The sequence below is a fragment of the Dendrobium catenatum genome, unplaced genomic scaffold (assembly GCF_001605985.2).
Source record: "Dendrobium catenatum unplaced genomic scaffold, ASM160598v2 fragScaff_scaffold_266, whole genome shotgun sequence".
In the NCBI taxonomy this organism is placed as follows: domain Eukaryota; kingdom Viridiplantae; phylum Streptophyta; class Magnoliopsida; order Asparagales; family Orchidaceae; genus Dendrobium; species Dendrobium catenatum.
In genome coordinates, this window is record NW_021318728.1 from 332,548 (window position 1) to 344,692 (window position 12,145).

Sequence of the window (12,145 nt, forward strand, 5' to 3'; positions counted from 1 at the left end):
TGGCTTAAGCAATAAAGGAAGGAGTTAGAATATTTTGAAATTCAAAATTGAATTTAAAAAACTTTCCATATTTACAAATTCTAAATAAGGAAAGTTTTCAAATTTGAATGCAATCTAAATTTAACTTACAGAGGATTTAATATTTCTCCCTCCTAATTTGTCATAGCTTGTTTGGAAATTATTTAACTCCTCCCCAATCCCTCCCTCCTCTCTTTTGCTGCCGCTGGCCCTCCTTTAATGGGAATTTAACTTGTTTTCCTATTCAAACCCTAAACCTTACTTGAATTTGAATTTAATTTCAAGTCTAATTTCCCTCCAATTCCACTTAAACCTGAAATGAATTTCCACTTAAACAAAATCCCCTAACCCTAATCCTAATCACTCCCTTCTCCCACAAGCCGTCGGCCTCCTCATCACCCAAACCGCCGGCCCTCTTCCTCCTCCTCAATCCTTACCTCCTCCTCCCCTCTTCCCTACTTGTCTACTCCCACCCTTCAAGGCAAGCATATATGGCTGATCCTGAGATCGACCACATATTTGTTTTTGACGAGCAAGGAAGGACGGATATTCTTGGATCCCCGTTCTTTGACGTGTACTTTGGCAACGATGAGACTACCGACGGATACATCGACTGCATCCTATAACAACTCACGCTGTCGATCGAAGAGCACATCCGTCCGGGCCGTTGGATAATCGTCGGTCACCCACCACCTCCTCCACCTCCGGCTACCTCTCCATCAACAAAGGTCTTCGACTCCATCTTCCTAGTGGTAATCTCCTTCCTCGTATGGTTCGTCATTCTCCGCTAAATCCCAAGAGTGATTGAGTGAAAAGGTACTCAAGGTGAACCTCTCGTTATTAAGTGGTGGATTTTGTTATGTGCATGTAACATTTACTTTCATCTTTGGATTTTGATCGAATTGTTTGGTTAATCTCAAGAGCGCTTCTTTGCCTAAGCAAGTTGAATGTTTTGAATTCCGAAATCTTCCTTTATTACAAACGATAAGTTTATATTAGCAAGTTTTGATCAATTATTCATTTAATTTCTCGAGTAACTCCTAGTAGATTCACATCACATAGTTATATGCATTCTTGAAATCTAGAACATTATGTATTTGTTTGAAATCATATTGTGGAATAGTTGGTAGCTTTATGGGAGGATCTTCATGTACCTTTTGTGTCAAGTTATGAGCATTCATAGATATTATGCAAGGTTGCTATATGTTGTTGAGAGGTATCTTGAGTTGATTGGAAGGGAATGTGAGATCTTTGTAAAATTTATCATATGCATTCTTAACCCATTGTAATGAAAATACATGTAAGGTGGCATGCTTTGTCTCATGTGAGGGCGTGGGAGAAGAATATTCGGCATAATTTTTTTTTTTAAATGTTTGAGGTGTATGAATGTTGGAGAGCATCTTCTCTTTGAGGAGAATTTTAAACCTCTCATCTTCATCTTCTTCTTGTATTTTCTTCATCCTCCTTTCCACTTCTTCTCCTTCTTCCTTTTTTTTCATGCTTCCTCTCTTTTTTTCCCCTTCTTCTCTATTTTCTTCTTCTTCCTCTCCTTCCCATTCTTCTTCTCCTTTGTACTCTTCCTACCCTTCTTCCTTCTCTTCCCTCTATTTCTTATTCTTGCTCATTAGTTATGAAGTTCAAATGTTATGTCTAATTCTCTAATCATCAACACACCGGTAAAATGATCGAGTTTTAACTTGTTGTTGCTAGGACTTTGATAATACACCTATCATCAGTGCTTGTTGCTTAGCTTTTCTTTGTCCATTTGATTGCTAGATGATAGATTACTTTGAAGAGACATTTGTTAATAAATTTGGTTATGTTTGGTTCTTACTCTATTCTAGCAACGAAGCATTAAGGATGGCATGATGTTCTTCTAGCAAACCACTTGTAGTATTGTTAAATTTTTCTATATCATTTCACCGATGTCGTTGCTATTACAAGTGTTTATACATATGTTCTAACTTTATTAAATATTTGATTTGTAGTCAACATATATAATGAATTAGAATGGGAAATGAAGATGACATTGAATACCTTTCTCTTCTTAATATACACATTAAGTTGGAATAATGGATATGAGTGATATGGAATATTTTTCTCTTATGTTAATGATGCTTTCATAAGTGGTTCCACTCATTCTTTTTTCGTTTGAAAAGTTTAACGATAAGATAAACAATGAGAGTTTATTGTCATTGTTCAGAGAAGAGTTGGGGATATCTTCTTTCGTTAGAAGTGTTGAAGGTGTGAACTATCCCATAAGAATTTATTGGTTTCTTAAGTTAACTTCCTTCAATATATATATATATATATATATATGAAGAAAAAACACTTTGCGTTGGTTTAATATGAAGCAAATATTGATGATGGTCGACCAATTTTGCTCAACGTTGTGTGGCAAGATTAGCAAAAACAGTCAATGTCATGTCAGTTACAGCAGAAATCTAGCTGTAGTGCACAGGAAAGTGAGATTCTGAATCAATTACTGATGGATGCCTGCTGAAACTAATCTGGGATTACAAACAAGTTTTTTTTTCCTAAAATTTATATCATCTATACAACACAAATATGTCAAATCTGTGTTGTACATATTCTTCTCAGGCTCTTTGATTCTGTTCATCTCTTTAAAGTTGTTGTTGCTCCTGAAGCGCAAACGGGTTCAATAAGCTTCTTAAGATTCCTTCACAACCTGCTTCTTGCATATATATATATTTAATATAACTGCAATATTGCTAAAATATTGTACCTTTTAGCTGAATTTAATTTCTAAGAAGGCAGTAATAGTTCGACATTAGAATTGCTAGAATAATAAATTCTTGAATCTTGGCTTGCCAATCTATACTAACTCATTCAGTTGAATGTTTTAGCATAATGTCTTCAATATTTTCCTAAATCGATTGGTGATGGAGCCATTTATTGTCTCATGACTAGTTATATATTTAGTTCTTTTTAACTATCTTGTAATTAATTTTTCTCCTTTCTCTTGCACCATTTAAGCTTATTGTTGATGCTTTATCTTTTGTTATATTCTTTTTATTGTTTTTTTAGAGATGGCATTTCGAGGGGGTCGAGGCCGAGGGCGTGGAAGGGGTGGATCTTTTGAGTTTAGGATGGCAAAGCACGAGCCATTTATCCCTTTCCCGGTTAGTTGGCCTAGCTTATTTTAATAAGTTCATTCAATTTATTCATTGTATAATCTTTAAAGCTATATAGCTATAGATGCATTTTTTTCCTAAACAATACTTGAAAGCCTTCTAACTGAACTTATTAAGAACAATCTAAATGAACAACATTTTTTTGTTCATTTTTGTCATGCAAACTTATATATCTTTTAGTTGATATTATGATTTTATTTGAAATATTACGTCTGTTTCTGTTAAAAGTTTGACATGTATGCATTAGCAATTTTTCTTATTGTTATACTTGCTGTCTACTCCCTCTACCTCTGCATTAGTTCATTTTATTGCTTCTTGCTCTGAAGCGTGGACATTCCTTGGCGTTTGGACTCTTAAACACAACACATGTACAACAGGCCATTTTGTCGCATCTTCTGTCTATACCCATTTTAAAATCAAAATACTCATAGTATTACCCCCTATTAGGCATTGTTAATCTCATTCTCATTAATTTTCAATATTTTAGTTTTGATATCTTTTTCAACTTTATGTACCGTACTTGACAACATGAAAATGTATAATGACATATGGTCTATGTGTAACATCCTGAGACAACGATCTATAATATTTCTAGTGTTCACTTTTCAGAGGATTGTTGTGCACTATACTTTTAAATTCTATTTACCGTGTTCTCTATTATGTCGAGCTTTTGTTATATGCCCATATCCTTGCTCCACAGTTTTCTTGTAATTAATGTATGCACGCATACTAATTTTACTATTTTAGGTACTAGCTTGTCTTAGGGTTTTCATGGCCCGTGCTTATAAAGGTTTTTATTTACTGCATTCCTGTCGTCTTGCTTTTGTCATTTGTCCATAAGCTCCTCAGGATTCTTGGAATTGCATAGCTAAATTTAAAATGCTTGTGGATTTGTTTCTCTTCTATTTATTTATGAGATAACAGTCATATCTTTCTCTTCTATTTTTACAAAAGGCTTGTGGATTTGTATCTATTCTATTTAATATGATGTTGCATTGAGCTGATCATATCTATGGTCTTGGATACTCATATAAGTTTAAAATATCAGCATACATAGTATTTCCTCTTCCTTGTATGTATTTTCTATATTAGACTTGTTTATTCTACCGAGCTTTTTAGCTCATCATATATTATTATAATGGTTATTCAGTAAAGGAAGGGAGCATGCTTGGCCTTGGTAAGGTGACCAAATTTTGTCCTTCAACCTATGATTTGGGATATATTGTTTAGGGTTTATCATAGAAGAAGAACGAGCATGAATGCATGATATAAAATTATAAATTAAAGATTTCTGTATGTGGTAATTGTTTATGAAGTTTTTTAGATGTTCTGTAGTTCATTTAATGAGTTCAATTTTATAAGCTTCCATATAAATGGATGAGTTGGACCTATTGGATGATTATGAAAAGTTTGTTGTATGTTGTGGAGCAATCTAGGTAGGCTACTTTTCTACCCGTTTGGTCTTGATTAGTTAAATTTAGGATAGGTGCTGGTGGGAAATGCCTTGAATTGCCTACCTTTGCCATGTCTTCATGCAAGGTTTAAAATTGCGCAATTAGATATTAAGATGCCTACCATCTATGAGGCAAGGCATAAGCTTCATAATTCAAAAATTGTGTATATTGAAAATAAAGGTTAGAATAGGCTTTTTTGTATAATAACTAAATAATTTATTAATGAATAACATTAATATTCTATTGAATTATGAAGTTATAAATTTGCATAAATATGAAATAAAAAATTTGCACAAGACATAAAGTGACAAGTGATAAATCGCATGAAATAAAATAGAAATGTAAACATCACAAAATAATATACAATATAAGAATTGCATAAAAGTATCATATAACATAAAGTTCAACTCTTAAGTTCTTTCTTACCTAGTTTCCTACTCATCCACATTTAATTTATAAAGAAAACAGTAATGGGATGTTAACAACTCAAAAGTCATATGCGTTATCATTACAAAGGTAGTCTTTATTTGAGTCGTCATTGTAATAAATTGCTTTCTCCTTTGTCATCACTTGTGTAGTTCAATATCTCACAATGTGCTTCTTCTTCTATATCAATAATCATCCTCTTCCCTAAATATTTGTGATCAACATAAAGATGAGAGTAATACTTCAAATTAAGAAAGCTTAAAAAATTTTAATTCTTTTTTATATACTTTTTTTTGGTAAGTCTTTTTGTAGATGACCTATGGTGGATGCAGATGCTTATCTTCAATTATCATAAAAAAATTAATGTTCAAATCTTCTTATTGTAATTCAAATGATGTACATCTACAAACCATTCATCATAGGATATCATATACTCACAGAGCAAAGGATCATCGTCATCCTTCAACCCTTTCTTCAAGTTTTTGTCCTTTAGTCTCTTGTTATACTTGATGTACACCAAGGAATTCATTCTTATGGTTGTCAAATGATTTCTCCTCATCGTGTAAACTTGATTATATGTGTTCCAATTGCGTTCACATCCATATTAGTACGCTAATCCCAAAATCTTAAAAGCAAAACGTTTTAATTCTAACTGTCATCACTAAATTGTATCCACCACGCAACTGAGGTATTAGAAAATGAATATAATAAGTAGAATGAATTATGTTGATTGATAAAATTTCTCTAATAAAAAGAAACATATCAAATTACCAGGAGATCACTTTGAATTTGTTTTTTACCTGTTGTAGTCGAAAAAAGCCCTCCTTATTTATGAAAAGTACCAATTGCATGCCAACAATTGCTCTTTCAGATGAATCTGCTATAAACCTTTCCATGCAATGGTATAATCCCAATTTTATGTCAAATTGTATCGATTTATTTTCTGCATATTAAACTGAGAATTTAGATTGTAGTCAATTGCATGTAAGTGATGATGAAGTTCTAGCTCCCATTTTTCATTAATAATATCCCAATATTTCCTAGAGTTATCATCTTCTCCTTCTAAGTTAGGCAATCAACTCCTTTGCTTCATCCATTGTATAATATATGAAATCCGTTATAGAATTGTTCTTAGTATCCATTAGCATCAAAACTTGCAATAGTGGCCTGATTGTTATAATAACATAAAACACACTATGCTAGAATCTGTCATTCAAAACAATCTTTTTAACTTATTTTCACTCAAATGTTCTTGCCCAAACGCAGTGTTGCTACTGTGTTGAAGTAAACTGTTGGACCGACTGATTTGATTGATAGAATTAGAAAGTTTCCTAATCAAAAGAGAGCTATTTAGGAAGATTCTTAATCAAAGGGGAATTATTTAGGAATGTTTTAATTTCAATTGGGAGGGCTTTATTTAGGGAAATATTATTAAATTTGAATTCAAAATCTAAGAGGAAATTATTTAGGTAAGAGGAGGATGAATTAAAGGGGATTATTTAGGAAAATTTTAATTATAATTGGGAGGTAATTAATTAGGGAAATAAATTTAATTTGAATTCAAATTTGAGTGGGAATTATTTAGGAAAATGGGACTGATTTGGGAGGGAATTATGGGAGTCCATTTAAGATTAACAGTAGGATGATTTCGGGATTATGTTTTGAGTAGCTGAAATTAGAAATTTTTAGGTTGTGAGGGCTCTAGTTGCCGGCTAGGGATTTGGGAGAGCCGGATCTTCCTCTTCAATTGAAAATCCAACTGTATCTTACTATTTTCTTTCATATATCTTTCAATAAAAATGGGTTTGATGTATTTTTCTTTCTAATTTCTTATTGTATTTTGCTTATTTCAAGGAAATTGTATCCAGTTCCTATCAAATTGGTATCAGAGCACTTTTTTGTGACCTATGACTGCAAAGAAATTTGAACCTTGGAAGAGCATCTTAAAGAAAAAATTGGCCAATTTAAATTGGCTTTTGAGGATATAATGACATCAATGGAGGAAAAGTTTTCCAACCTAAAAGGAATGATAATGAAATTATTGGAGCTTCACACCCAACCAATAACATCGAAGGCGAGAGGATCAGGAGGTAGAAATTTTGGGGGAAGAAGAGGAGATGCCATCTTTGGAGTCACTTCCAAGGAGGGGAAAGGGTGAAGGAGTGAGATTTTTGGTGGAGCTGAAAAGTTGGGAAGGAGAAGAAGATGGGTAGAAGATAGAAACACCATATATAGTTCGACCACTCCTACAACAATATCAAGTGTTGTTCCAACTAGTTCAGGGGTTTCCTCCTCCGCAGGAATGTGAGCATGCTATCATCTTGAAGGAAGGAGTCTCACTTATCAGTATTCGTTTGTATCTTCATCTCGAAATTCAAAACAAAGAGATTGAGAGATTAGTTAATGAGATGCTTGAGGAAAGGATCGTTCGACCTAGTGTCAGTCCATTTTTCAGTCAAGTGCTTCAACAATAGTTTATTTCGTTCCATCTTGAGGACAATGTGGCACTTTGGGATAGGAGTATTGATAGACCGGCTGATTTGATTAATAGAAATTAAGAAGTTTCCCAATCAAGATAGAGTTGTTTAGGAAGGTTTTTAATCTAAGGGGAATTGTTTAGAAATATTTTAGTTACAATTGGAAGGGAATTATTTAAGGCAAGAGAATATAATTTTAATTCAAAATTTAAGAGGGAATTATTTAGGGAATAGGAGGACAAATTAAGGGGGATTATTTAGGAATGTTTTAATTATAATTGAGATTGAATTAATTAGGTTAAAATAAATATATTTTGAATTCAAATTTGTGAGGGAATTATTTAAGAAAAGTGATGTAGAACTACGATGAATGCAATAATTTTATTAAGATTTTGCACAACTTCTTGATTAGAGAAATAACAAAGAAATCTATTAGCAAATAAAACGATGAATCAAAATGTAAGAGGGATCACGACCGTTTAGGCTAAGTTGCATATCAAAAGATTTGAAGCTTCAGAATAATGTAGAAAATAACATCATGCCAAGATAGTAGTTTCAACAAAATTCATAGTCTAACAATAAGATAAGTAAACAATGAATGCACTCAAATTCCTACATTTACTAAGCTTAGCAGAATCAGACGAATGCGTTCTTCGTGATTGCAATCAAATCACAAGAGCGGGTTAGACTTGAGAAACACGAGAAAAGGAGTAGAAAACCTTCGTTAAGGATCGGCTGCAATCCTCCACTCGACGATCTCTAATTGCTCTTCAATAGCTTCAACCAAAGTATCCAAGATGCGTTCGATGCAGTCTTCAACCGTATGGTCGCTCCTCAGGTTGACGTCGAAGTTGAATGGAGAATGCTTACGAAACCGTGCTCGTCATAGGCAAGTCCGTAGTCAGTGTCGGGATCGGCCATTCATGAATGCTAGATGATGATTTCTTCCCAAGGGTGGCTAGTACTCTCGAACGTCGTTGAAGAGAAAGAAGTTTCTCTTCAACTTGAAGTAGGGTTGAGGTGAAAGGGATCGACCAAGGGAGGAGAGCAAGGTTAAAAGTTTTTTTTTTTATTTCAGATTTTTAACAAATAGGTGGAAGGAAAAGTAACTTGGAAACAAATCCTCAATTAATATCTTTGATTGAGATTAATTAAGGAAGAGAAGGGGGGGGGGCAGCGGACCTGAGAAGGGGAAGGGTTTTATTTCTTACCACAAGGAGAAGTTCTCTTATGGAAAGAAATCAAGTAAGTGAAAGCTTGGAAATTTCGGCCAAGAGTGGGCGTGGAGATTTGGAATTATTTCCAAGAGAGTTTTGAGAGATTTGGAAATAAATCCCCATGGGATTTATTAAAGGGGTTGGCGGCAACAAGGGTGAGGGAAGGATTTAAGGCAAGTGTTTATGGCTTGATTTAATTGGGAACTTAGATTAGGAAAGAGAAATTAAATCCTCTTTAATTGAAGATTGATTTGGATGAGGTTAATGACTTTCCAAAAATAGATTTCATATTTTAGGAAAGAATTTGAATTTCAAATTTCTTGGATTTGAATTTCAAAATCAATCCTAGTCATACTCAATCCCTATTTTGGAAATAAGAAAATAGGAGGGAAGGTGGGAGGGGCCGGCGGCTAGGTTGGAGGCTCTATGGGTTTTTGGTGGGGGTGAGGCTGACGGTTAGGGGAAGAGGGTTGGTGACCGGCGGCTTAAGGATGGGTGAATTCCAGAGGCCAGCGGCTAGATGAAGAAGAGAAAAGGAAATTTCGATAAAGGCGAAGAATCACGAACCCGGCCGTCTCCAAGGTTGGTGGGTGATCCAAATTCCCTCTCCAAGGGATTCGCTCCAATATCTCTCAAGCTCACCGAAGAACTCAAACAAGAGGGAAAAGTTTTATCATTCAATAATTCATTAACATGCAAAGAGAAACATAGGGGTTATAAATAGCCTCGTACATAAGACTCAAAAATAGAAAAGATGATAACGCCCTTAGGGCTTATATACAACATCCCTTAATAAAAGGGTACATCGGGAAACTAAATAAAACAAATACAATACGACATCGTAAATAAGAAAATACATGAAATAAATATACAATGACTCAATCGTGGCCGTAGATCGGCGGCCACTACTTTGATAAACCTTCCATGATCTGATGTCCCCATCAGAAAGGGGATTGATTTGGGAGGAAATTATCGGAGCCCATTTAAGATTAACTATAGGATGATTTCAGGATTATGTTTTGAGTTCGCTGAAATTAAAATTTCTTAGGTTATGAGGGCTCTAGCCATCGGATAGGGATTTGAGAGAGTCGGATCTTTCTCTCCAATTGAAGATCCACTTGTTTCTTGTCTTTTCTTTCATAAAAATTTCAATAAAAAAGTATTCTTGTGTATTTTGTTCCTGATTTTCTTGTCGTTGACTTTCTGAAATTGCTAAAATCATATTTCAGTCAAGGCTTTTCCTAAATTTCTGCATGCCCTTCCTATCATAAACATAACTTTCAAAGGCTACTTCACCTCCAATGTGCTTTGCAAAGTCAAAATAAATAGTGTAAAATCTTATTGCTGCAGCTCTTAGTATTTTTTTCTTTGAAGGTTTCCTCGTGAGGGTCAAAATCAAAAAATGATTATGTATACATTTGCTCATCTTTTTTTTTCCCCTTTGTCAATATAATCTTATATTGAAAAGGTTGGAGTAGCTCTAATGGAAAATAAGATTAGAGAGAGTCACCTTAGATGGTTTGGTCACATAAAACGACAGCCTTCTGATGACCTGGTTAGGAAAGTAGATGTATTAGATTTGTCTTATGTTAAGAAAGGTAGAGGTAGACTTAAAAAGACGTGGTTAGAAAATATTAGAAATGACATTTCTTTTTTAGATTTAGATGATAATTTGACTCTTAACAGGACACAATGGAGAAAAATGATTCTTGTAGCTGACCCCTTATAGTTGGATAAAGGCTTGTTGTTGTTGTTATCAATATAATCTTATGTTGTTGTAGTTCCCCAAGTTTTTTAGGGTCGTATCAAAAATTTGTGAGGATATGGGTTAAATGATGACGATAAGCCTCCACCAAGTTTGTCATGTAGTGATTTGTGAGGATATGGGTTAAATGATGACGATAAGCCCCGACCACTCGTATTGTGAGCCAACATCAAATCTGTCATCGGACTGTTGCTATGTTAGATTCTTCGACATTGTTGACTAATTCACATATACTTTGATTACCTCTTGCACCATATCTAACACTTTGGCATATGGTGCCACATTCTTAATGGGATATGGATAGGTGCTCCTTCATTCTGTTTACACCACCCTCCATCATTTTCTCACAATAAATACATTTCAAGTAAATACATGTCTTCTTGTCGCCTCCCACATCAACTTGAATGTTATGTTTTCACGTCGGATCCTCTTATGGCCCGATTTGATATTTTCCTTCCCTCTTAACTATTTTCTATAAAACAGTACAATAGAAAGTTGATAACAATAAAATATTTGAATAATGAAACGACTAGAGTTAGCCATGTAAATTAAATGGAGTCAACAACAACAACATCAAGTTTTTATCCCTCTATGTGGGGGCGGCTATATGAATCATTTTTTCTCCATTGTGCCCAGTTAAAAGTTAAATTCTCATTTAAATCTAATAAAGTAGTGTCATTTCTAATATTTTCTAACCAAGTCTTTTTGGGTCTACCTCTGCCTTTCTTTTTGGGTCTACCTCTACCTTTCTTAACATAAATCAAATCTAATACATCTACTTTCCTAACCGGGTCATCGGAAGGCCGCTGTTTTATGTGACCAAATCATCAAGGAGACCCTCTTTAGTATCTTTCACTGTATCTACTCCAACCATTTCACGTATATGCTCATTTCATATCCTGTCTCTAAAGTAAAGCCTGTCATCCACTTGAGTATCCTCATCTATGCAACACTTAACTTAATATTATGCTTCTCTTTTAATGGCCAACATTTTGAACTATAAAACATTACAGGTCTAACCATCATCTTATAAACTTTTCCCTTAAGTTTGAGGGGGACTTTTCTATCACACAACAAGCCCGATGCATTCCTCCACTTCTACCATCCAACTTGAATTCTAGTAAAAATATTCCAATCTATTTCACCATCACTCTGAATAATAGATCCAAGATATCTAAAATATTTACACTTATTAATGACTTGATCACCCAAACTAGTTCCCCACAAGGTGCACCTCAGCCAAGCTGAGGCATATGCCTCAAAAATATTCCTTGAGATGTGTGCCTTGATGTGTTTTTCCTCATAATTACGCTAAGATGTGCCATATATTGCACAATGTTTAAGTAGTGGTTTCATGCTTGATTGAGAGTGGTCAAATTGATGCATGACAGATACTAAGTCTTTATTCTCAGTTACATGAAATTTCATATGCATGATTATAATGCATGTATTTGTAGTGTACAAGAAAGTACAAAATGTTGATGATCATGGGGTTCTATTTTTCACAGCTGTAAAAAGAAAATAACTTTCTATTGTAAAATGCAATGCATGCATATGATGCGCCAATAAGATGGGATGTTATATTTGAAAGGCATAAAATTGTACAATGGTAGAGCAAAAGTTGGGTAGAATG

General features: G+C 34.3%; 1 protein-coding gene across 1 annotated transcript in view; it reads left to right on the plus strand.

Moving 5' to 3' along the window:
* The window catches only part of LOC110103321 (glutamic acid-rich protein-like), a 30,498-nt gene that overhangs the window by 1,920 nt on the left and 16,433 nt on the right, over positions 1-12,145 (plus strand). Inside the window, exon 2 of the mRNA XM_028693396.1 lies at positions 3,067-3,161. Within this exon, the coding sequence (XP_028549229.1) occupies positions 3,069-3,161 (93 nt within the window). The 5' untranslated portion in view covers positions 3,067-3,068. The remainder of the gene's footprint in view (positions 1-3,066; positions 3,162-12,145) is intronic.